Source organism: Sus scrofa, chromosome 12 (genome assembly GCF_000003025.6).
Source record: "Sus scrofa isolate TJ Tabasco breed Duroc chromosome 12, Sscrofa11.1, whole genome shotgun sequence".
Classification (NCBI taxonomy): domain Eukaryota; kingdom Metazoa; phylum Chordata; class Mammalia; order Artiodactyla; family Suidae; genus Sus; species Sus scrofa.
In genome coordinates, this window is record NC_010454.4 from 56439884 (window position 1) to 56466923 (window position 27040).

General features: G+C 42.7%; 1 protein-coding gene and 1 non-coding gene across 3 annotated transcripts in view; both read left to right on the plus strand.

The window, feature by feature from the left end:
- Positions 1–27040, plus strand: part of MAP2K4 (mitogen-activated protein kinase kinase 4) — a 114189-nt gene that overhangs the window by 37855 nt on the left and 49294 nt on the right. The window contains exons 1-2 of one of the 2 annotated variants that reach the window (XM_003132006.5): positions 11546–16053; positions 24427–24601. In XM_003132006.5, coding sequence (XP_003132054.2) covers positions 16019–16053; positions 24427–24601 — 210 coding nt within the window. In that variant the 5' untranslated portion in view covers positions 11546–16018. Of the gene's footprint in view, positions 1–11545; positions 16054–24426; positions 24602–27040 lie in introns of those variants that run through there. The other variant, XM_021067890.1, reaches the window with a different exon arrangement.
- On the plus strand, positions 24965–25044 carry MIR744 (microRNA 744). The gene has a single exon (NR_035404.1). It is a non-coding gene; the product is annotated as a microRNA 744 (primary transcript).

The following is a 27040-nucleotide window of genomic DNA, read 5'->3' on the forward strand; positions in this document are numbered from 1 at the left end:
ATTTGAAGTCTAAGAAAGAAAGGGTATGTGGCAGTCACCAGACTCAACAAACCTTTCCTTCTTTCTTGCTTTTTTTTAAAGCCCCTTTGGGCAAAGAGAAAGACAACCTGACTCCATTTAGAACTGGAAAAACATGTATTTGTACTCTCTCCCCTCAAGACTTTCTTCCTATATATGGAATTCATGGACAAAACCTTTCTTTTTTTTTGTCTTTTTGCCTTTTCTAGGGCCGCTCCCATGGCATATGGAGGTTCCCAGGCTAGGGGTCTAATTGGAGCTGTAGCCTCCAGCCTACACCACAGCCACAGCAGCACAGGATCTGAGCCATGTCTGTGACCTACACCACAGTTCACTGCAACACCGGATTCCTAACCCACTGAGCAAGGCCAGGGATCGAACCTGCAACCTCATGGTTCCTAGTTGGATTCGTTAACCACTGCGCCACGACGGAAACTCCTCTTTTTTTTTTTTTTTTAAAGTAGTAAACAGGGTGAAAAAAAGATTTTTCTTCCAAAATTTGAATCAGTCATGTTCGTTCGTTCTTTCTTTTGTTCTTTCATTCTTTCCTTCCTTCCTTCCTTCCTTCCTTCCTTCCTTCCTTCCTTCCTTCCTTCCTTCCTTCCTTCTTTCTTTCTTTCTTCTTCTTTCTTCACACTACTTCATAATAATCCTGTGAGCAGCTAGGTTTCTTATTTGTCTCTTCCCAGCAGGTGTTAAAGGTTTGAGAGGACGTGGTAATAGGCATTTTTACTTTGTGATAGAATCTTTGGAGTTCGACTCTGGTATGTAAAAATTTTAGACCCAGACTTTGAGTTTTAGTATTCCACCAGTCTGTTATCTGGATCAAGAGTAGGCCACTACCTGTACTGCTCTTCAGGAAAGACGATTGTGTCCCCACTCAGGACAGCACATCTCCTTTCCCTCCCCACCGCTTCCCCGGGGATCCTCTTGTGTTCTTTCTTGTGCTATCAGGCCGTACAGACCACTGTGGATCGCTGTTAAGGATAAGTTTGCAGTATGTGGGGGCTTTGACTATGATACTCTGTACCATTTATATGCCTTTCTTCCTTCTAAAATTTCCTTGAATTCAGTTTTTCTTGAACTTTAGTTATAGATATAAAACTTCTAAAATGAATTTAGGAGAAGATAAAATGAAATATAAGCAACTCATGAAGTTAAGGTATGTCCCAGAGATTAGTTTCAGATCCATCTAGCATTTGATGTCTCCTGGGTAGAGGATTCTGTGGAAGAGTAAGAAAAAAAATTAAGACACTGTCCTTATTTTCTGAGAAATAGCAGTTTAAATAAAATTTCAAGAAGGCAGCAATTCAAGAAGTAAGGCTTAAGGTAATACAGATCGGATGTCAACAGAGCGGTGCAGCAGGGGTTAGGGCATTTATTTATTTTCAATTTAATTTAATAAGAGCATTTCAGGTCAACAACTTGGTGAAAAGTTTCACGAAGGAACAAGGACTTTGAAAACCGGCTGGAGGAGGGTAGGCGGCAAGAGGGGAGAATGGCATATTCTGGTGCCTATCAGCGCAGGCTAAGTTTGGGGGACTGTGTGCAGATCTGTTTAATCGTAGCCAAGATGTTGCTTAGAGATTACCTGTTTCTCACTTTGAGCATCTTCATTCTTGGTCTTCTGTAATTATATGACAGTGTGCCTAGGTTTGGATTGTCGTTCTGTGTACTCGAGGTATGGTTTTTGTTTGATGATTCATTCATGTGTTGGTTTCTGAGAGAGTTTCTGCTGCTTTTCTTTTGGTAGAATTCCTTCATGTTTTTCCTAGTCTCTCTTCCTGAAATATGTTGTTTGATGGTTGGATCTCTGAATTCCCTGGGTCTTTGACTTCTTTTTTATTTTCTATCTCTTTGTTTTCTCACACTAAATCCTAGGAGATTGCCTTTATTGTCTGATCCTTCCACAGAATGTTCTGTTTTGGCAATTGATGTTTTACTTCTGAGTTGGTTCTTGCTTTTTCTTAATTTATGAGTGTAAAATCCGGAATTTCCAAGTTCTTTTCTACCCTTTAGGTAATCTCTTTCCTCAAGGACCAGTTTTCCTTTTATCGTTGTCTTTCTCTTGTGTGTTAGCATTTTTTCCCCATGTCTTGGTTATCCGTTGATAGTTGAGGATGAGGAAAGCAGAAGGCTTATTGGAAGCTCTGGTTATAGGTGGTCAGCTGGTGGGCTTGATTTGACTTTTCTGTGAATGGTTTGAGTGCTGTCTGCTAGGCCAGGAATATTGTAGATGCCATGAGGAGTAGGCCGCATTCACCCTGGGAGGCCTTGCCTTTTCCAGGTGGTATGTTTATTTTCTTTAGAGACCCCCCCCCCCGCGTCCCCCCACCACTCCTTTTTTTTTCCTTTCTTTTTAGGTCTGAACCCGCAGCATATGGAGGTTCCCAGGGTCGAATCGGAGCTACAGCTGCTGGCCTACACCACAGCCACAGCAGTGCAGGATCCGAGCCGTGCCTGCAACCTACACCACAGCTCACGGCAATGCCGGATCCTTAACCCACTGAGTGGGGCCAGGGATTGAACCAACCCACATCCTCATGGATACTAGTCAGGTTCTTTACTGCTGAGCCACAGTGGGAACTCCAGAGACATGCTCTGTTCATTTTGGAGGGAGGGTGGAAGGAAAAGGAAGAGCTAAGCAAACTTTTCTTCTGGAGAGAATTTTTCTTTTTCTTTTTTGTCTTTTGTCTTTTGTCTTTTGTCTTTTTTTAGGGCCACACCCGCAGCATATGGAGGTTCCCAGGCTAGGGGTCTAATCGGAGCTACAGCTGTCGGCCTACACCACAGGCACAGCAATGCCAGATCCAAGCCGTGTCTGTGACTTATACCACAGCTCATGGCAACACCAGATCCTTAACCCACTGAGTGAGGCTGGGGATCAAACCTGCAACCTCATGGTTCTTAGTTGGATTTGTTTCAGCTGCGCCATGGTGGGAACTCCCTTTTTTTTTTTTTTTTTTTTCTTTCCCTAGAAAGAATTATAATTAGCTTTTCTGTTTCTAGGCCTTCTACCTTCCAGCTATGGATTCTGTCCAAGGTTCTATTGGGACCATTATCTGTCTCTCATCTCTGCCCTATGGTGCCCTCCCACCTGGCATTATGTAGGTTGTGGTTTTCTCTACTTATGTGGGGTTTTTTGTTGTTTTGTTTTGTTTTGTTTTTGTCGTTTTTGGACCATACCCACAGCGTATGGAGGTTCCCAGGCTAGGGGTCAAATTGGACCTGCCTACTCCACAGCTACAGCAATGCAGGATCTGAGCTGCATCTGTGACCTACATTGCAGCTCATGGCAATGCTGGATTCTTAACCCACTGATCGAGGCCAGGGATTGACCATGCATCCTCATGGATACTAGTCAGGCTTGTTACTGCTGAGCCACACCGGGAACATCTCTCTATTTCTGTTTTATTTTAAACTCCTTATTATGGAAAGTTCAAATATATCCCAAACTGGAGAGTGGTAGATGAATCTCTATGTAGTCATCAATCAGTTTTAGCGGCTTCGACAGTTAATATGGCTGGTACTGTTTTTACTTGGTCCTCCACCCTCTGTAGTTTCAGCCAAACCTCAGACATATTATTCCATCTATAAATATTTCAGGATGTGTTTCTAAAAGACAAGGACTCTTCTTTAAAAACACAATCCTGGAGTTCCCGTCGTGGCGCAGTGGTTAACGAATCCGACTAGGAACCATGAGGTTGCGGGTTCGGTCCCTGCCCTTCCTCAGTGGGCTAACGATCCGGCGTTGCCGTGAGCTGTGGTGTAGGTTGCAGACGCGGCTCGGATCTTGCGTTGTTGTGGCTCTGGCGTAGGCCGGTGGCTACAGCTCCGATTCAACCCCTAGCCTGGGAACCTCCATATGCCACGGGAGCAGCCCAAGAAATAGCAACAACAACAAAAGACAAAAAAAAAAAAAAATAAAATAAAAATAAAAACACAATCCTACTGCTATCACTATGTCTAGTAGAATAAATAATTCTTTGTAGATTATGTCTTTTTTTTTCGATAGTTTGAAGCAGGAGTTAAGGTTTTATGCTGCAGTTGACTGACAGCTGTTTGAACTGTAGAGTCCCTTTCTTGGAATTTATTAGTTCTGCTTTGTCTGCTTTCAGGCATTCAGAGATTTGTCTGAATCTCTCTTTATTGTTTATTTCCTTTAAAAATAATTTTTAAAATTTTGATTTTTATTTTATATTATTCTATGGCTGATTTACAATGTTGTGTTAGTTTTAGGTGTACAGCAAAAAAATTACTCTTGGAGTTCCTGTCGTGGCTCAGTGGTTAACGAATCCGACTAGGAACCATGAGGTTGCGGGTTCGATCCCTGGCCTCGATCAGTGGGTTAAGGATCCGGAGTTACCGTGAGCTGTGGTGTAGGTTGCAGTCGCAGCTCTGATCCCGTGTTGCTGTGGCTCTGGTGTAGACCAGCGGCTACAGCTCGGATTCAACCCCTAGCCTGGGAATCTCCATATGCCGCGGGAGTGGCTCAAGAAATGGCAAAAAGACCAAAAAAAAAAAAAAAAAAAAAAATTACTCTTTTTATGTGAGTCCTTAGAGAATGAGGAGACAAATGGAACAAGAAACCTTGGTTTTTAATTATCATTGGTTAAAATTATAAGTTTTTCTTGCCACAAGTGTGGCCCTAAAAAGCAAAAATATATATATATATGTGTGTGTGTGTATTTCTACTGCATAAAGAATGAGATTTATAATAGAGACTGTTGTGCCTACTACCTAGATGTGGCAGATGTTAGCATTTTGCCATTTGGCTTTTTAACTGAAAGATTGAGCTGTAAAACTAGCATGCAAGGCAGAACCAAAGGGCTGCCTTTTACGTTTCCATCAGGACTGGCGTTCACTAGGCACTATACGTCTTTTTGATATCGAAGAGGAATATTCTTTTTTTTCTTGTTTGTCTTTTGGCTTTTTAGGGCTGCACTCACGGCACATGGAGGTTCCCAGGCTAGGGGTCTAATCACAGCTGTAGCTGCTGGCCTATGCCAGAGCCACAGCACAGACAGCCACGCAGGATCTGAGCCACCTCTGCAACCTAACCACACCTCATAGCAACACCAGATCCGTAACCCACTGAGTGAGGCCAGGGATCAAACCCGCAACCTCATGGTTCCTAATCTGATCCGTTAGCCCCTGAGCCGCAGCAGGAACTCCGGGTATTCTTACACATGTGGCAGGCTTGTGCTAAATTCATGTTCTGGTATGCCATTTGACATCCCCAGAAGTAGATGCTCTGTGGCCACTCTCCATGCTTTCGTCACACTGAGTGATGTGTTAGTGCTCGCATTGCACTGGATCATTGAGAATGCACCAGATACGATTGTTGTTCTGAAAGAAGAAACACTAGCTTAAAAGCCAGCATTGGAAGTAAATAATGATGAGTGGAAATACATTTGGGGGCTTACGCTAAACATTTTGGGACCATGTGTTACAAATTTAAGGGGCTCTCTTTTGTTCAGGCCAAGGGGATCTCTAGGATCTCATTTATCTTTATTACATTTGAACAGAAAAAGGCTCAGTTGTGCTATAGAACATCTAGGAAGTAATTTTAAAAGAAGTTTAGAAGTTCCCTGTTAATCACTAGTATTCTTAATTCCATGATGAGCCTACTCAGTAGAGCTTTATCTTAAAACATAAAACAGTAATTATAAATTATGTGGGCATTTATTGCTGACCTAATTATGGAAACTTTGTCTTTTGAACCTGCTGTCTTGGATTAACTGTTTCGTTAATATTGGAGTTCTGCTTTCCATCCCAGCATCACCGCCATCTCTGTGTCCTTCAGTGTGTCCCTCAACTCTTTGATCTCAATTTAGGCATTGAATTAGAATAGTGACTTTATTTTATTTGGTGAATGGGTTGGGGGGAGAGAGAATATGAATATGAACCAGGCCAGTGTCTGTGCTCCATTCTCGAAATAACGTCTTATTCATGGGCCTGACAGGCTGAGGTTTGTGGAAGTAGGAGAGGGCTCTGTAGTCTTTCTTTTCTTTTTTTTGTCTTTTTTTGTCTTTTCTAGGGCTGCACCTGTGGCATACGGAGACTCCAGGCTAGGGGTCTAATCAGAGCTGTAGCCGCTGGCCTACGCCAGAGCCACAGCAACACAGGATCCAAGCTGTGTCTGCAAACTACACCACAGCTCTTTGGCAACACCGGATTCTTAGCCCACTGATCGAGGCCAGGGATCGAACCCGCAACCTCATGGTTCCTAGTCGGATTTGTTAACCACTGCACCACGACAGGAACTCAGAGGGCTCAGTAGTCTTATGTCCCCACATTCCCCAAAACAGTCCCCAGGAAATCTCTGGTCACTTTCTTTTTTTTTTTAATTTTTAAAAAATTTTTTGTCTTTTTGCCTTTTCTAGAGTCGCTTCCTATGGCATATGGAGGTTCCCAGGCTAGGGGTTTAATTGAAGCTGCAGCCTCCAGCCTACACCACAGCCGCAACAACGCAGGATCCGAGCTGCATCTGCGACCCACACCACAACAGCTCATGGCAACGCTAGATCCTTAACCCACTGAATGAGGCCAGGGATCGAACCCGCAACCTCATGGTTCCTAGTGGGATTTGTTTCCACTGCGCCACGACGGGAACTCCTCTGGTCACTTCCTAAGTGTGAAAACCAGTAGTCTGCAGGAGCTTAAAAGGGTTTTTTTTGGTTTGTTTGTTTTTTTCCATCTCTGAAATTTTTGATGTGATCACAGTAATTGGAAATCTCTACATTTCTTTAGTGGAGGACTTTCACAAAGTGGCAGTAATATATATGGTAGAAATATTTACACATAAAAACTGGTACCCCAAATTTAAAATGCCCAATGGATCAGAGTGTGTGGGGTAATCTGTTTTTGGCTGGTGTAGCTTTCCTCCTGCAAACTTTTTTGTCTCTTACTGTAGCAAAATATGCATAACATAAAATCGACCACCGTAACCGTTCCTTAGTATCCAGCTTAGTGGCGTTAAGTCCATGCATGTTGTTGGGTATCCATCACTCCCATTCATCTCCGGAACTTTCCTTTTCTCAAACACACGGTATCCATTAAACACTAACTCCCCAGTTGCTCTTCCCTCCAGCTCCCAACCACCCTTCTACTTTCTGTCTCTATGAATTTGATTACTCTGGGCACCTCAGATAAGTGGAATTGATATAGTCCTTGTTCTTCTGTGTGTGCGGTTTAGGCTGCGTGATAGTTTGTTGTCTGTATATATGACATCTTGTTATCCCTTTGTCCACTGATGGACCTATCCGTGTTTCTGACTTTTGACCACAGGGAGTAATGCCGCTGTGCGAGATAATCTTTCGAAATGTTATCAAGTTCGGGGGTATTTCATCTTTTCCTCAATCCCAGGTTGTACCTCCACAGTCAGTGCGCTGCTGGTTGTGGTCCTTGGAGAAGTGGTTGTCAGTAGGGGTTAGTGGTAACGGGTGTGATTGAACGGACTTTACCACGTGGCCCTCCACCCTTGGAGATTCTCTGGTTCCATTCCTCTTAAGCTGGGTGTTCATAGCTGAGGTAGTGGATGCTGATTCTGGAATATTTATTTAAAGAGATTAATGTGATAAATCCTGTTGGGTTGCTTGTCTCCTGAAGACAATTTGGTTTTGCTGTTTTAAATCATCTTGGTTCTTGAATCAGAGACTTAGACGTTAAAGTATAATCCGTGGTCCTTTAGCCTATAGTACTGCAGAGGTCTCCTCTGTGAAAGAAGTATGTGGTTGCTCTGCTTTGGCTGAGTTTTCTAACCGGTTGTAATCAGGCAGCACGTTTTTGAGTTCTGATTTAGTTCATAATGTTACAGAGGTCCCTTGCCTTTGTGGTGTAGGCATGTTTCTAGAAACTTTTACCCTTTAATAAGGAATTCTACTATTTGACAGAAACTTTTCAGAATGTTCTCTATTAGTAGTATTAAAATTGGGTCACAGTATAATGATATTGCTGTTCTTGAGCAGATGTAATTCCCCAGAGTTAATGATTGCTTCATTTAAAGGTTCCCTGTGAATCTCCTCTCAACATGCTTAACTCCGTGGGTGATCCCTCGGTTCCTTAGAAGAGCCGCCTGTCTGTCCGCACCTGCCCCGCAGCCTGGAGCGCCGGCTTTGCGGCTGCGCTGATGGGCTGGGAAGGCCTGTGTCACACGCCTCAGTGTGATTCTGTTTCTGGGAGTTCTTGTTTTCTTTCTTTTCTTTTTTTCAGTTTTCTCCCACATTTGGGGGAAGTGTTTCTTCTCATGGCTTCCTGAGATGTGTTCTTCCTGTATTTTATTTCATTTTTCTGGCGGCACCTGTAGCGTGTGGAAATTCCCAGGCCAGGGTCTGAACCTCGCCATAGCCATGACCTGAGCCGCTGCAGTGGCAACACCAAATCTTTCCTTTCCCCTCCTGGGGGGGGGGGGGGGAGACATCTCGCTGAAGAGTGGGGAGGGGGTTAGACTGGGCTGCTGAGAGAAGGCGCGTGGCAGGCTGCCGCAGTTCTGCCGTAGTTGTAGGCAGAGGGGACTGGGTGTATCTCTGGTGTATAGGCGTCTGCTGCCTCCACCTGCTACATTTCCTCTCCGTGCTTGGTGCCTTTGGTACACTTGCACCAGAATACACAGCCTTGGGTCACCTGCTAAGGCAGAGGCGGGATCCTCACCTGGTTAGGGGATCTGGGATCTACTTGCTCCTCACGGAGACTTTTAGTATTGCCTTTGGATTTAACACCCCCACCCCCACCCCCACCCTTATCTGATGCTTCCCATTCTTGAACTTTTCTGGGTTTCTGTAATACATGTTAGTTGACTTTTTAGGTATCCCCTATTGCAGGCAGTTTTTAGTTTTACCTTTCTCTGCCTTGCTAAATCTATTATCTCTTGTTCATGTGCTTTTGATTTTCCAAATATCTATTGCCATTCTTCTCTAGTGTGGTCTCTCCTAGTCTCTTTACAATGTGAATTGATGTATTTAAAAAATCCTTTTCTGTTATTTTATTGGTCTTTAAGGAGGGAAGGGGTACTAGTGCCAGATAGTGCCAGTTTATCTGAAAAACTCTTCATTAAATGGGCTTTTATAATTAAGCTTCTTGAGGGAGTTTCCGTCATGGCTCAGCAGGTTACGAGCCTGAGTTGTGTCCATGAGGATGCAGGTTCGATCCCTGGCCTCACTCAGTAGGTTAAGGATCTAGCGTTGCTTGGCTGTGGCATAGGCTGACAGCTACAGTTCCAATTCAGCTCCTAGCCCAGGAACTTCCATTTGCTGCAGATGCAGCCCTAAAAAGAAAAAAAAAATTTAAGCATCTTGATATAGCAAGAAATATATGCTTCTCTTAAAACTGATCATCTAAAAATTTGTTTCTTAATTTAGGGATTTTTTTTTTTTTCTAAAGAAAGGGGCATGAATTAAAGCTCAGTCGAGAGAATGATCATGGATTCTAAGTGAATCAGGAAGAAAGAAAGAGTGTTATCATGTTGTCCCTAAATATTTAAATGCCTAAGCAAAGCACCAACACAGAATCACTAGGAAGAGTCATGAGTAATATTTAGGAGTTCGGAAAAGAAGAGCAAATTAAATCTGAAGTAAGTAGAAGAAAGGAAATAATAAAGATCAGAGCAGAAATCAGTGAAATAGAAAATGGACAAATAGAGAAAATCACAAATTCAAAGGTTGTTTCTTGGGAAGATCAGTAAAAGTCATGACTTCATAACAAGACAAATCAAAGAAGAGAGGAAGCCAGAGCTGTCATCGTCAGCAATGAAAGAGGGGATATCACTACAGATCCCACAGACAATAAAGGCATAATAAGGAAATATAATAAGTAGCTTTATGCCAATGAATGCAGTAACATCATTGATATAGACGGATTACTTGAAAGGCAAATAATCAAAATGAACACACAAAATGAAAAATCTTTGTATCCCTGTATCTGTTAAAAAGTTGACTTTGCGATGAAAAACTTTCAAAGGAAATTTAGGGCCTCAGATGGTTTTCCAGGTTAAGTTCATCAAACATTAATGGAAGAAATAAGGCTAAGCTTCCGCAATCTTTTTCACCAAATAGAAGATTAGGGAGGATTTCCCAGCTCATTTTATGAGGTCAGCATAACTCTGATATCAAAACTGGACACGGACATTATAAAAAAACACTACAGACCATCATCCCTCATGAATCTGCACTTGAAAATCCTAACAGAATATTAGCACATTGAATCCAACACGTCACGACGAAGTGGGATTCATCTTAATTCGGCATTTGAAAATTATCAGTATAATTCACTGCATTAATTAAATAAGGAGAAAATGGCAGTCTTTTCAGTAGATACAGAAAAACCATTTGACAGCATTCAGTATCCATTCGTCACAGAAAGTCTCATAAAACTAGGGAAAGAGCAGGAACTTGCTCAGCTGTTCAGATATAGGGATACAAAGACTTTTCATTTTGTGTGTTCATTTTGTTATTTGCCTTTCAAGTGATCTGTCTATATCAATTATGTTACTGCATTCATTGGAAAACCTACAGCTATTATCATACTTAGTGACCACAGACTTAATTCTTTCTCCAAGATTGGTAGTAAGACAAGAATATGTGCACTCACCAATTCTATTCAGTATTGCACTGGAGATCCTAGGAGTGCAATGAGGTAAGAAGAAGAATTAAAAGACGTAAAGATTGGAAAGAAGCAAACCAGTCCTTTTTTTCTCCCCCCCCCCAGCAAATAATATGGGTAATATAGGTATAAAATCCTAGTTAATTTACAAAACATTGTTAGGTCACAGGATACATGATCATTATTCCAGAATCGATTAAAAAATACTGGTAAAAGAACAATTGAGAAGTGAAATTGAAAAAAATGATTGTTGGAGCATGAAAAAGTATAAAATACTTAAGGATAAATTTAGTGGAAAAGTATAAAACTTATGTACTGAAACTATAAAACTAAAAACTATTGCTGAGAGAAATCAAGGACCTAAATACAAGAATTAAAATGCCAAGTTCATGGATTGGAAACTACAATATTAATTACTGGCATGTGTGTTTTTCCCACATGGACTGCTTGATTCATGTAATCTCAATGAAATCCCAACAAACATACATACATACATATATATTTATATTCTAAAATTTATATGGAAATGCAGAGGACCTAGAATAGCCAAAAGCAATTTTACAAAAGAATAAATTGCTTAAACTTTCAGGTAAAAGAGGACTTAAAACTTAAGTTTTGCTATAAATCTATGGTAGTTAGGGCTTTGTGGAAAGACATTAAGGATAGACAAATAAATCAGTGGAATAGAATAGAAAGTCCTGTGGAGGATTCCCGTCGTGGCGCAGTGGCTAACGAATCCGACTAGGAACCATGAGGTTGCGGGTTCGGTCCCTGCCCTTGCTCAGTGGGTTAAGGATCCAGCGTTGCCATGAGCTGTGGTGTAGGTTGCAGATGCGGCTCGGATCCCGAGTTGCTGTGGCTCTGGCGTAGGCCGGTGGCTATGGCTCTGATTAGACCCCTAGCCTGGGAACCTCCATATGCAGCGGGAGCGGCCCAAGAAATAGCAACAACAACAACAACAACAAAAGACAAAAAAGACTAAAGAAAAAAAAAAAAAATCCAGTAGGCAAACACCCCTAAAATCAATTGATTCTTGATCAAACGGCCTGTATTGTTCAGTGGGGAAAAGGAGATAGTGATGGAACAACTGGAGAAAGGAATAGAACAGAATAAATATTGGTTCATATCTCATACCATGTGCAAAAAATTAGTTTGAGATGGAGCATCAACCTAAAAGCAAACATCCTATGAAGCTTCTATAAGCTGGCCTAGGCAAAGATTTCATTGATAGGTCAAAGCTAAAAATGGTAAATTGGGTTATACCAAAATTTTAAATTTCTGCTCACCAAAAGCTTCTTAAGAAAATAGGCAGGCTACATACTGAGAGAAAATATTCACAGTTAATATATTTGACACAGGACTTTTCAGTAAATATAATGAAGTACAACGCAAAACAACTCAATTAAAAATGTGAGCTAAAGACCTAGCAGACATTTCACAAAAGAGGTATGGGAATGGATGATAAGTATTTGAAAAGTGTGCCTTAGAATGTCAGTAGCTAGGAAAATGCAAATTAAACCACAAGGAAGTAGCAGTACACACCACTAGGGTGCATAAAATATAAAAGACCACGCAGTATATTGGCAAGTCTAGGGTATAATTGGAATTCTCATATATTGTTGGGAAAGTAGAAAATGGTACAGACACTTTAGAAAAATTTTTGATAGTTTCTTATGAAGTTAAACATACTTCTTCCATGACTCAGGAATTCCACTCCTTGTTATTTACCCAAAATGAAAAGGTCCTCGGAAAGACTTGCGTACAGGCGTTCATAAAAACCTTATTCATAAGTGCCCCGAACTAAAGACAACCCCGATGTCTGTGAAAGAACGGGTAAACAGATTGTATATAGTTCAGTGAAATTCCCCTCAACAGTAAAAAGGAACCTAGTGTTGGTGCCCACGGGGACACTGCTGCGTCTCCCGAAACGCTGAGCAGAAGAGGCCAGAGGAGGGAACACACTGTTTGATTATGTCTCCGTGAGCTTCTCAAGCAGGGAAGACTCACCTGTGGTGGCTGGAATCTGGCAGCGTGTGTCTCTGGAAGGGGCTGCCGGGAATGGCTGCAGAGGACGCTCTGGAGTGGTGGACTGTCCTCCGTCTTGTTAGGGCCGTGAGATAGAAGGGTGTGCACGTGTTTGTTAACTCATCAGGTTCCATACAATTTGTGCATTTCTCTTTAAGAAAACTATACCTCACTTACAAAAAAAGCCAGAACAATGATGCTAAAAATTACGCGTATGTTATTTACTCTCAGAGAACAGTACTTGCGGGTTTTGGTTCTTGCTGTCAGAGTGGCTCGATAAGTACACGGACCCTGTGTGTTTACTGAATTTAGCTCTTATGCCGGTAGAACAATATTGTGACACACGTTTCTGCCCTGTTGGCTTCCCTTTCATGATGCTTGAAAGAAGCCAAGAGTGAAAATTTAAAACAGTTTATCAGTTATCTTTTGAGAATTAATCTAGAGCATCAAGTCACATGAGATATGGTGCAGCCTGTAAGTAGATAGATTCTCCTAGAAAAAGTGTGGAGACATTTTGTCTTTGTTGTGCTTTTTTTTAAAAAAAAGCACATTTACTTACTAGCGTTTTTTTCTTCTTTCCTCCCTCCATCCTTTCCTTTCTTTCTTTCTTTCTCTTGTTAAATACAGAAAAGTATAAAGAAGAAAATCAAAATGGCCCATAATCTTACCATCTAGATGGTTCCTGTTACCCTTTAAAAAATAAATGAATAATATATGCTTCTGATCAGAGAATTCAATTGGTACAGAAAGTTAAAAAATAAAAACTCCATGTCGTTCATATTTCTCTCTGAAGATGTAACTCTATTAAGTATAGTATGTCGTTGTAGAAAATCTTGTTCATATATCAAAATATGTAATAATTTCTATAAAGCCATGAAAATATACAAAAAGCAGGTTTATTATATGCTGCTTTATACCTCGGTTTTTTTCCCACCTAGTTTATCTTGAAGATATTTCTAAATAAGTACATGCCCTGTTTTTCATTTAGTTGTATACCTTTCATTGCATTGTACAGCTATTTAGATTATTTTCACTCTTTAATGAAAAATAATGTTTTAAAGAACAACTTTAACTTTGTGTTAGTGAGATGTTGCTTTTTTTTTAATTAAGAGATGTTTAGCCCTTTATAGATTGACTATTTTGGGCCTTTCTCCTATCTTAGAAGACTTGGAAGTAGCTGTGTCTTCTCAGCCTTGGCATTAGCCACCTTTTAGGCGGGATAATTTTTGGCTGTAGTGCTGTTTTCTCCATCCTAGGGTATTTGGCAGCATCTCAGGACTAGATGCTGCAGCGCCCTCCTTCCTCAGGCGTAACAGCCGGAAATGTCTCCACACCCTCGGGGTGCAAAGATGCTCCTGGTTGAGGACCAGTGATACAGAGAGCATTGCAGGTCTGCCCAGATGGTTGCCCCGCCTCTCCCGATTGAGGAGCTGCAGAAATCAGATTCCTCCTCATCTTGGTGTTTCAGTGGGTGCAGAAAAAGGAGAGCGTAAGGAAGGGATAGAGGTTATCCCACAGAGTCCAGGGAGTGCATCAGAGTTTGTGAGCAACTGACAGCGGTCAGAAGCCAAAGCAACGCAGTATGTGTTTGGTCGTACATTTGGCAGGTGTTCATTGAATGCCTGCTATCTCCTAGGTGGGCACTAGGTGTTTCGTGTTGAAAAAAAGAGAAGCTCTATGAAGCTAAAGGTTCATGGGTAGTTTTTTTTCCCTAGATTGGGGAAGGGCCTGATAGGAATGTTGCAAGGAGAGGGAATAGCGTGTATTCGAAGTTGCAGCAAGTCAGGGGGGGAAGGTTCAGCTTTTTGTGGAAGTGAAAGACTGCCGCTTTGAATGGAGAATGACTGGATGAGGAGGGAGAAGTGGATTTCAGGTGAGGGTGGAGAGAGAGCCACGGGCCAGATGACGTCGCAGGTAGGGCCTTGTAGGCAGATCTGGGTTGGTGTTGGACGCCTGGTGGGAAGCAGCGGCAGGGCTGTCAGCGGGTGAGCGACATGAACAGACTTCCATTCCAAAGTGGGTGTTCCGGCCGCTGTGTGGACTGTGCAGTGGAGGAAGCGAGGGCAGGAGTAGGGAGCCTGGTGAGGCTGTGGTGGTGTCGCTAAAGTATAAGGGTGGTAAGGACATTAGGCTGATGACAGCGGAGGGAGAGGGAGATGGACAGGTTCCAAAGAGTCTGGAAGTAGCATTAAGGAAAATGGGTGATCATTTTCAAGGGGGCCGTGAAGACGGAAGGTGTTCGTGGTGACTGCTGCAGCTCTGGCTTGGACGGTGGGTTCAGTTGCCGTTACTGTGATGTGCCCACTGGGTGCGGAGTTCCAGTGGATGAGAGCACAGAAGAGCGAGAGTCCAGCTTTAGGGGTGTGATGTGTGAGATGCCTGTGGAATATCCTGTTAGAGGCACCGAGGAGGTAAATCCGACACATACTCTAGTGCTGAGTGTAAGAATCTGCTTCTCAGAGGAGAGGGTATATATGGGTGAGGAAAAGAATGGCGAGTTGTTGGCACTTAGACGATCACAGTGTCCAAGAAGAGAGTGTACCTCAATGAGAGCACCGGGTCCAGGCTGAGCCCCAAAGAAATCTGACCTTCAGAGGTTGGATATAAGAGCAGCAATAGGCTGAGACGGGAAGGATGCTTGGGAGGTAGGAAGCCAATCAGGAGCAGGCGACGTCATAGGAATTGTTTCAGGGGGCCGGTGGGAGGGGTCAGCTGGGTCCAGCGTTCTGAGATAATGGTGAGGCTGGTCGTGACCCCTGAGATGCACTCTTAACTACTCTGGTTTCTTATCATGCTTGACGGGGGTGGGGCGGTGGTGTTGGTGATTAGCCACCAGTGGAGATTGGAGCCCAGATAGGGAAAGGACCTTAAGAAACACATAACCCGTTGATTTAGGGCAGCTTTCCTAACCTTTTCTATAAGCAGCACAGCCCAGCAAAACTGTTCTAGTGCTAAGCTTTGAGTTCAGCTGACCAGCAATCAGCTCCTGGGGAATATGCAGCAAGATGTAAACATGAACGTTTGTCAGGTTCTCTGTTACTCGCGTCCTTGGTGATATTTCTACTTCATAAATCATACTTGTTCAAAATACTGCAGATCTGTACAATTAATACCTTCTGGTCTCTGAATATGGATGTCAGAATTTGTTTATCTTCAGAGTGTTTGAGCAGTTTTTCTAGACATCTTTCTATCTTTAATTTTTCCTTCTGCCTCATCTTAGATCTTAGCAAAGATACTCATTTTGTTGGTAGTGCCAGGAAGCAGGCAGTTTCCATGGCAACTGACAGATCGCGTTTACTGTGGAAATTTCCGGAATTAACAGAGCTGCATTGCAGAAGGATGCATAAAGCAGTATTCATCTAGACAGCCTAGCAGTATGGACACAGAAGAACAGTTGCAGTGGTGTTCAGGGTATGTGTTATGTTTATTTTCCTGTCTAAGGAGGATTATGAGTTGTATATATATATATATGCTGAGGAGAGAGTAAGACAGCATGAGGCATTTTAGTATATGCTGGCTTGATTAAATGAAGGATGCTCTGGGGAAAAGGAGGAAGAAATAATTTGGGGAAAAGAGTATGTTTGGTAGCGTTGGGTGGAAATCAAGATCAAGGTAAATTAAGCAGAAGAATTTGATCATGAAATAAGAGGAGAAAACATACTTCAAACTGATCAGATAATAAAGGGATTTTATGTATGCTGGTTCTAGACACAAGAAAATATTTATTTACCAAAGGTAAATGAGTCGGCTTTGGCAAGTTTGGGGAGTGAGGTTCTCCTGTTCAGGAGGAAGAGAGCCGTTGGGTAATTAGCTGTTATTGCTATAAGGGCTGGAGGCCCTGAGGGCTGCGAGGCCGAGGGCCCTTTGCTGCTGCCTTGTACTCACCGGCCTAGACGGTGGGAGAGTCGGGGAACAGGTGTCAGCCCCTCAGCCCTGCTCCCCATAGGTTTGTGGAAGACTTTTAAGAAAAAGCCTGAAATGTATCTCAAGATTAAATCCTGGAAATACGACTCTAGGACTTGGGTGGCTAAGTGGAGTTTCTTATCCTCCAGAGCATAATTGTAAATTTGAAAGAGAAGTGATAAGCAAAATGAAAAGATAGAATTTAGATCATCTAAATGATTGGTGTCCTTTAGATGACGAGATAGCATTTAAATTATGTAGTCAGCAAACTGCAGCTCACTGTCCCATGTTGCCTGCTGCCAGCTTTGAGGTAAAGTTTTATTGGCATGTAGCCACACCCATTTGGTTACATAGTTGCCATGGAGACTTGTATGGCTGGCAAAGCCTAAGGTATTTACTGTCTATCCCTCACATAGTAAGTTTAGTGACTTGTGATATAGATGTTATATCTGATTCCTGGGGCTGCCGTGACAATGACCACAGACTTGGTGTCTTAAAGCAACATAAATTTATCCTCTCGGGTTTAAGAGGCCAGGAAGCAGAAGCCAAGGTGTTGGCAGGGCCACGCCAACACCTTAAGGCTCTAGAGGAAGATCCCTCCGTCCTGGTTCCAGCTCTGGGGGCTCCCGGCATTGCTTGTGTTTTGGTAGCATAATCCATGCTGCCTGTCCTCACTTCCCTGTCTCTTTGTGTCTCTGTCCTCTCCCTTTCTGTCTCTAAGGACACTAAGCCAGGATGGTCTTTGTTCATGACCATTATCCTAATTATATCTGTAAAAATAAGGGCACCTTTTGAGGTTCCAGAGGGACATGGCTTTTGTTGGGGCCATAGTTGAGGCCACTGCATATGGGATTGAAGAACTGGGTTTTGGCTTCTTAGCCCTTATTCTGTGTCAAGAATAGCCAGTTGCCTGCCAGCTTCCTTTGGAAACCTCTGAGGCATATTCTCTGCAGTAGACTTGTTGACCTCCGGGAAAGGATGTTAAACTTTTCTAGGGCAGGGCGCTCAGGCCTCTGTGATGCAGACAGAAGCTCAGGGTTAGAGGGAGTATGGGAGTATTCACAGGAGACCAGGAGCAGTGTCTGAACTTTTACTTGCAGTCAGTCTCTCCTCAGCTCCCTCCCCCAAGAACAGCAAAGTGAATCGGAATTGTTTTTTGTTTTTTGTTTTTTTTAATGGCCGCACCTGCTGCAAGTGGAAGTTAGATGCCAGCTTATGCCACAGGCACATCAATCCCAGGTCTGAGCTGCCTCTGCGACCTACTGAGCCACTGAGCAAGGCCAGGGATCGAACCCCCATCCTCATGGATACTAATCGGGTTTTTAACCTGCTGAGCCACAACGGGCGCTCCTGAATCTGGAATTTTAATGAAAGGTAGTTGGAACCAAAATAAGAATCAGAGTTTTGAGAGCTTTAGACTCATGACTAGGTTATGACAATGGGAAATATGTACATGAGTCAAAATAAGTCAGTTCCATAAATGAATGAACAGAGCCGTTAGTTTGAGACTGGACTCTGGGTGGGGAGCCTTTGTGTCCTTATGAGAGTATGCAGACCATTGACTCAGGCAGGCAAGGTCTCTGGTTTCCTCCTACCTTCTGAGCACATTTTAAAGCCATCGTAGTGATGGCAGATGTCTAGGCTCGTGTCCCTTGGAAGTTTCACTTAGCAGGTTTGGATATATTTCAACGTGTTTAAGACGCGACGCCTGCCCATGGTGAAGAAGCGCGTCGCAGACAGGCGATTCCAGTGTGGATGCTGGAACCGCAGGGGAAGCCCTGCCCCTGTTGTGGCTGGAAGGACTGTAGCCTGCTCCCTGTGTCCCCACCTCTGCACCTGAAAGCGAAGCCTCTGACCTAGACCTTCTGGAGATTATTATCGTAGGACTTAAGCAAAGATGGTTAGAAGTCGGCCTGAATTAGGATTCGCCAAAAAGAAGCAGCACCACACTGGCCTAATACGCTTGTAAAAAATGTTACTAGATGAGGAGTTTGCCACACGTGGGTGTTTCTTGGTTTCACCATACGTGGTACAGAAGAGGAACATGCGAGGCTCAATCGAGGATTTTTTTTTTATTCTATTTTAGGGCCTCACTCATGGCATATGGAGGGTCCCAGGCTAGGGGTCTAATTGGAGCTACACCGGCCCACACCACAGCTCATGGCAACGCGGATCCTTAACCCACTGAGCGAGGCCAGGGTTGAACCCGCATCCTCATGGATCCCAGTTGGGTTCATTAACCACCGAGCCATGAAGGGAAAATCCTCCCCAGTTCCCTGAGGATTTTCAGGCGGAGTTTCCCGCGAGGCCAGAAGGGTGAAGTCCCTACTTCCTTTCTAGGGGAATCCGGTTGTTCCGTGACCACGCACATCTAGACCAGCACACTGGGGTGTCAGGAAGCGGTAGGAATGGGAGTCTTCTCCTTTTCTTCCTGTAACAGACTATCTCGTGTATTAAGTGCCACCCGTGTTGAATCGTATGCTTAAGCTTAAATAGCTTCACTTCTAGAAAGATTCAGATCCAGCTATAATCACTTGAACTGTTAATTTTTCTATTGGCATTCAGAGTATGCGTAGGGAAATAGAATGAGATAAGGTTTAAAGCATAGGTTGGGATTAAATGAAGCTGGCTGATCATAGTTTATAGAAACTAACGTGTAGGCACTATAAGAGGTTCAAAAATACGCTAGATTTCAAATAGGTTTAGTTGGTAAAATACATGCATAGCTAAATGTGTCTGTTAATAAAACTTACTGCTATAAAATCTTTTTTTCTCATTGACTTGGTTGGATGAATGTCCTCCCAGAACAGTAAAACTAAGCCTGAGAATGTAGTTGTTTTACACTTAGGTGCTTAAAAGACCGTTCACATACTAATAGTATGAAAAATTAGCTACCAATTAGAAATGTAAAGTAGTTTTGACTCTTGGTTCTTATTTGCTTGAGGAACTCAAGTTCTGAGTTTGTAAAGCAATTTCATATTAGTAATACAAAATGATGAGTGAGTAGCAGCCTGCTAAAATATTTAAGAAGCAAGGATGAAAATATGAAACACAGACAATTAAGGCACCTTAAAGCTCCATGCTATATCTGATCTCTGTAATCAGACAGAATAAAGGAAAAGTCTTCCAGGAGTTCCCGTTGTGGCTTGATGGTTGACGAACCTAAGAACCATGAGGTTGTGGGTTTGATCCCTGGCCTCACTCAGTGGGTTACGGATCTGGCATTGCCGAGAGCTGTGGTGTAGGTTGCAGACGTGGTGTAGGTTGCAGACGTGGCTCAGATCCCACATTGCTGTGGTGTAAGCCGGCAGCTGTAGCTCCAATTGGACCTTTAGCCTGGGAACCTCCATATGCCTCAGGTGTGGCCCTAAAAAGACAAAAAGAAAAAAGAAAAAGAAAAATCTTCCAGTATTCCTGCAAAGACTGCCTGAGAAAGGATGGCCTCTTCTGAGCCTCCTCTCAAAGACAAGCCTCTTTAGTCCCTTTTCTCGCCCTCCCCACTCCCTGAGAATCACAGAAAATAACGAGAGGGGTGGGAGGAGGGAGAGAAAGGGATACAGACACGTTCTGCTGGGTAGTGGTTCTCGAGGTGTTGCAGGAGGACGCCGAGGAGGATTGTCGTAGCAGAGTTAACTGAGAGTTGTGTTTCTATATTTGCTGCTGGCAGTTGAGAGCATGGCATTAGGGAACCAGGGGACTGGGGGTAGGAGAATTTGCCTTTGGAGAATGAGTGCCAAAATCCCTGGCGTTTTCTAGCCATTCACATGTATCCTTTCATGAAGCCAGAGAGTAGTCTTTTGAAAAGGAATTTGAAGATATTGACCACATGGGAGGGTATAGACCCAGTCTATTTATATTCGTCATTGAGTATCTATTAGTAGGATGGGGTGTGCCTGTGAATTCATTTTTCAGTCTTTTTTTGGGGGGGGGGTCTTTTCTAGGGCCGCACCCACTGCATACGGAGGTTCCCAGGCTAGGGGTCCAATCGGAGCTCCAGCCGCCAGCCTACACCACAGCCACAGCAATGCCAGATCCTTAACCCACTGAACAAGGCCAGGGATCAAACCTGCAAGCTCATGGTTCCTAGTCGGATTCATTAACCACCGAGTCACAACGGGAACTCCTCATTTTTCAAATTTGATTCCGATCAATAAGGTTGATTTTGTGTTGATGTCTGTAAGTTTCGTCAGAGTTTATTATTGCCACTAAAATTCTACTCCCCTTTATATAGGGGAAGCATATTAATGGTACCATCAGTCTATATCTAAACAGCTTCCCTGGTGCTGTTAATAACTGTCCAAAAATGCGTACTGTTTGAGATACTGTATTCAAGAGATATACTACATATTTAATTCAGATTTGTGATCTGCAAGCCTTTAAAAAAATTTAAGTGTGTAGCTGATTTTTTATCTGGAACGTGTATCATTTGATAGTCTAATTATAAGTCCTAATTTAACAAAGACTACTAAAGTTTGTTTTCATATTAAAGAACTCTAAATTCAGAGGAGAAATTACTGATTTTTCTGCCCTTTTTTTTTTCTCTCCCTACAGCACTTTGTAGAGGGCTAGATAGGGAGCTGGGATTGTATTTCTGTCTGAGACCAGGGTTAATTTGAGACTTGGAACCTCAGTCCTTTGCTTGTTTCTTGAGTGCACCCAGCAAGGACAGTGGTGGCTGTCCTGGTTAAGTATTGCCCATGAACAGTACTTAACCCTGTTTTAGAAGGAATATAAAGTGATTAACTAGTTAACTGAGAGGACAAAGGAACTGGGGATAAGTTACCAGTTTGTGGAGTCAAGTTGAAGTGATTTTCAGGTAAGAAATTAATAATGCAATGTCTGGGAACTTCTGGTACTCTCTAGTAGAAGTAACACTTAAATCTTGTTTGACAGATTTGCCTAAAGATAAAATACTGCAAGTAGGGTTTTGGCTGCCTGGTACAGTTGCTGCTCTGACCAACCGACTGCTAGAGTTTCGTGGTGAAGGTTGAGGTCAGGCTTCCAGGTCTGATTACTGCCTGCCTTACCCACGTACAGTTAGTTCCTTTTGGAAGAAGCAAGCATGGTTGGTCTCACTCTTAGAACAGGAGCTGTGAAATTGATTCAGTTTCGCTGGGAAGATTGCCAGCCCAGGATGAATGAAGACTCTGTGAACATGCCCTGGTGGTGGCACAACTGTGGCAGGTTTTTCACAACTCTCTTCCTGTCTAAGTGAGAGAATGGCACTCTGGGTAGTAATCACATTCTCCTGTTCTTCTTTTTCTTTCAGCAGCTTTATTGAGGTAGTGTTCATATACCATACAATTCACCCATTGAAGCTTTATAATTCTGTTGCTTTTAGTGTATTCAGAGTTGTACGTCTGTCACCTTACTCAGTTTTTGAACCTTTCCATCAGCTGAAGAAGATAACCCACATCCCTTAGCTGTCAGTCTGTTCACTTTCCAAAAGACGAAAAAGTCTTATCTGGAAACCACACAGCAGGCTTACAGTAACCTGACCTCTTAGCAGAGATAGTCTGTAATTCTAAAATTCGGTCTTTAAAGTAATGGATAATGTTCTAACTTGTTTTGCTATGACATTATGTGGTAATGAAATACCCATTTCATTTCTCAGGAATGCTAGCAGCAAATGTTACATGACACAGTGAAACCAGGAGTGATACAGTTGCCGGGCTTTGTTAGGTAGAAGCAAGGGGCAGGTCGCATCCATCGGGAAGCTTGTTACAGGTCCCATCCATATTCAGAGAGAGGAGCTTACTCACAGCTGTGGCCACCAGGAAAGTGGAGATGGTGGAGACCACCACAGAGGCTGTCTGCCACAACCCGTAAATTAGGGACTACTTGAAAAATACTGCTTCCAAGGTATATGTCCTTGTAATTAACTTTCCCCAGCTCTCCTCCGCAGTAGGCTAGTGCTGTTATTTTCACCAGTGATTACATTGAGCCATAGAGATCGTGTCGATTTGCCAGTGATCAAAGAAAAAGAATCATTGTACATGGAACTTATTTATGTTAGACTCTTTCCTAGCTTAATTGCTTCATTACTTCATGAACTAGACGACTGAGGAAAGTAGTCACTGGGCTTGATCTGCTTGCCTAGACCTGATTTCCATCTTAGCTAGTTCTGGCTTCACCTCCAGACCTGAATGGTACTTCTGCAACTCACTTCTGGGCTTTTTGTGACTCTAGATGCTAGGGTATTAAAATATTGGTGAAAATATTTTATAAACTGAAAAGAACTTGTAGGAATGAAGGCTGGTATTATGACGTATTAAAATTATGCTTTGAGAATTGGCATTTGGAATGCTGGTTGTTAATAAGACAGAGCATATAGTCTTTTTAACTATAACCTTGAATGTTGGTTATTACTAAAACTAAACATAAGTGATTATTCTGGGGGAGCGATTTAAAAATTCTAAATATGTGAGAATCTTAAAAGTAACTACCAGAAGCAGTTCTACTAATCTGAGAAAACGTTTCCTAAATTTGGGAAGAAGAAAGAGATAACCACTCACATCAGTTGTTCTTGCTGATATTACTTGATAAGATCTCATATTAAGCTGATCACTTAATATGAAATTGAAAAAATGTAGATGTTATTCAGTGGAATCTTTATGTCTCTTGGACTCTGGTTTGATACAGTTCATTCCTACGCATTGGGGAGGGCTGTGTGTGAGAGAGACAGAGACAGACAAATGAGACTGATTTTGCATTTTCATTGGATTTGGTTTTTTTACAAAGTATGGTTAGAAGTTAATACTTTGACCTCCAGGTTGGAATTTGGAGATGTTTGTTTTTTTTTTTAATTTAACAAAAATCTGTAGCAAGTGAGCTCTTCTGTCCACAAATCATTCTTTTTCACCCCATTGCTCTGTATTGCTCAGGGACTGGGAGGCTCAATTTTGAATAGCCCAGGGCAGTTTCCTCTTGGAGCCAGTTGCCAGCGGTTCTCCCACCTCGCATGGCATTAACAGGGACAGGATGTTAAGGGGCCAGTTCCCAGACTTTGCTAGAATCGTCTGGGGATCTTTAAATACACTGTTTCCTGACTCTTATCCCCAGATATTCTGATTTAATTGCTATAGGATGATACCTGGGCGTTGGGATTTTTTAAATCCCCCCAGGAAATTCTCATGTGCAGCAGAGTTTATGAACAGATGGATTAAGGATGAAGGACCCAGGAGTTCCCATCATGGCGCAACAGAAATGAATCCAACTAGGAACCATGAGGTTGCGGGTTCCATCCCTGGCCTCCTGGCTCGGTGGGTTAAGGATCCGGCGTCACTGTGAGCTGTGGTGTAGGTTGCAGACGCGGCTCAGATCTGGCGTTGCTGTGGCTCTGGTGTAGGCCGGCAGCTGTGGCTCCGATTGGACCCCTAGCCTGGGAACCTCCATATGCTGTGGGTGCGGCCCTAGAAAAAGGCAAAAGACACACACAAAAAAACAAAAACCAAAAAAAAAGATTGAGGACCTGGAATAACTCGCTTTGGGTAAGGGAGGATAAGAGCTTTTTGGAAATGTGGTTTATAGCAGCTGGGATTCTGCATTTGATAATGCAGCTTTGCAAACTTTGGAAAAGATCTTATATTTGGAAATGAAACTGGTCTGTAGTGTTAGTTTCTTCAGTAAATGGAAATTTGGTTTTATGAATCCCACTAAAGCTATGTTTATTGACTACCTAAATATAGGCCTTTCTTAATTATTCAGTGTGTAAAAAACCAAGCTGACTCAAACAAAAAACCTCCAGAAACTTGGAGCTCAGACTGTTTTAGTAACTGATGAGAAAACAGGTTTTTCCCACGCATTAATCAGGGCTAGCTAAAAGAAAAAAGTCAAAACTTATTTAAAATGTGGAAAAATTGCTTCCCAATATTTTAACAGAGAGAGACTGAGAACACACAGCATTGAATCGTCAGGAAAACTGAAGATCTCCCCTGAGCAGCACTGGGATTTCACTGCAGAGGACTTGAAAGACCTTGGAGAAATTGGACGAGGAGCTTATGGTTCTGTCAACAAAATGGTCCACAAACCAAGTGGGCAAATAATGGCAGTTAAAGTAGGTGATACCCGTAATTCCTTTTGGTACTTGAATGCATTAGGTGCAATTTCTTGGTGCAGTAACACCACTGTTGTTCTGTCCTTACTTTTGTGGTAAATATGGGTGTTTAAACACTTGTTTCTCCGCATTCTTTTGAGAGTGTTTTGTATGGAGGTTGTCTTGTCCGTGGCGTGTGCCCTCTGGACACGTGAGCTGTGACGTGTGCGTGCTCGCTGCACTTCGGCACGACGCACTAACGTGTTTTCCGCTTCAGGCCCTGCACTGCCCAGGTGAGTTCAGGCCGGGCGGCCGCCCCGGGAGCAGGGCAGTGCTGCACTGAGCCAGGCGGGAGCTGGAAGAAGAGGCAGCGCAGTGGGTTGGGCAGGGTGCGGGGCTAGGGCTAACAGCAGTCTTACTGAAGGTTTCCTGGAAACCACGCACATGCTGTTGCCACTAACCTCAACCTTACTCGGTCCTGACCGGCTTGGCTTCTGTTTGTTTATTGCGTCTCCACTCAGTACTGCCCTGTTCCCTGGTTTGAAAGTTGTACTGAAATGCAGACTTTGTGATAATGCTGTCACATTCTGTCATATTGGGAGTGTCATGCCACTTACTGTGTTCACGGAAAAAAAGAAAAGTCAAGAATGGCCAGAACTGGAGATTGGCCCGTAGACTGTACTGGCAGGCCTGTGTTGGTACCTGGGATGGACTGATGGTTTCCGTCAGACTCCCACGGGCCGAGTCACTGTAACTTGTTCATGTGTTTGTTCAGATGTTTAATGAATATTCGCTCTGCGTAAGGTATTTCCGGAAACACACCAGTGGGGGAGGGGGCTTTAAGAAGCAAAAGGAGACATCGAGATATGGCCACACTCTCATCGAACTTAAAATTCTTACGGGAAGAAATAACCTCCCAGTTTGCAGGCATTGAGAGTGGGTTTGCAGACTGTCCAAGCTGATCATCCTCCTGTTAGTCCCCTATTTTGAGAATTTATCAAAACGGTTTGATGAGAGGAGTGGCCTGTTTCCTGCTTGGCTTTTGGGAGTGGAATTGTATCACTTAATATAAAATACTACCTGTGTTGAAGTGTATTGTGAGCAGAATGTTCCTGTAAATATTTGGCCTCCTTCACCGTTGAACATTCCTCTCTGCTGCTGGGTTATGTAAAACTAGCGAAAAATTAATGATGGGGAGAAATTTTAGGATTCTCTTAATGGGTTCTTCATCTGCTTTTGGTCACACTTCTTTTACAATGTGGTGAGAACTATAAACTTCTCCTGGGAAGATGCATACGTATACAAAATTTTGCACAAGCTCAGACATCTTTTTTGGATTATCTGTTGAAATAAAATGTTGTTTTTCTTGGAATGTGAAATGATTTCTCTCTTTTTCTGTTGTGCACTGTAGTGTGAGTGGGAAGAAAGTCATTTTATGGAGACTCTTCTGCATGAGTGTTGCCTTGCCCTCTGTACTGTCTGTGCATGACACCCACTTTGACTTGGCTGGGGCTTCAAGGAAAGCTATCCTATATAACTAAAGTTCTAAACTTTTCTCCCAGGTACCCAGGAAGGTGCTTTAAAGTAACCATGTCTGCTCTTTTCAGTGTGTGCTATGCATGCTTTTCTGCGCTGATCAGCACGTGCTCTGTTTGGGTAATCTGGAGAGACTTTAGTCACAGTTAATAGGGCATAAAGGTAACGGGGTTCCTTCACTTTGAATGTCCCTTTGCTAACGTTTGAAACTGTGTAATGCCTGCTCAAGTTTGGAAGGAATTTAAGAGTGAAAATAGGAAATTGTTGCCTGCCATTTGTCATCTGACCTTATTTCGAGATCCCCCTGTTGGAATGCTGTTGAAAATCCCAATTCTTAAGGCGTCCTTTGAAGATGGCCATGGGACCTACAGACTGATAACTGTCGCATCTGTTGCCCACCAGGTGATAGTGCCTACCTTTGCTTATTACCTGGAACTCTTGAGCAAACGTGGTAGTTTAGCATGGGGAGTGGTGGGAGGGCAGTTTCAAATGAAAAAGGAAAAAAATGAGATATGGCCACAATCATAGTGAACTTTGATAATGTGACATTTCAGTCAACGTATAGGTGTGCAGTATTTTTCCCCACCCTTTCACTTTCAATCTATATGTATCCTTTGTCCTAAGGTGAGTTTCTTGTAGGCAGCATATTGAAGGTTTTTGCCTTTTTATCCACTCAGCCACTCTGTGTCTTTTGATTGGGGCATTCAGTCCATTGACATTTAAGGTGATAATTGATAGATGATTATTTATTATTTTGAACCTCGTGTTCCAGTCGATTCTGTGGTTCTCCATTCTTCCTTCCCTTTTTTTTTTTTTTTTTTTTGGTTGGATGGTCTCCTGTTATTATCTGCTTGAGTGGTTTTTTTTGTTTTTTTTTTTGTTTTGTTTTGTTTTTGTTTTTTTGCATTTTTTGTGAATGCAATA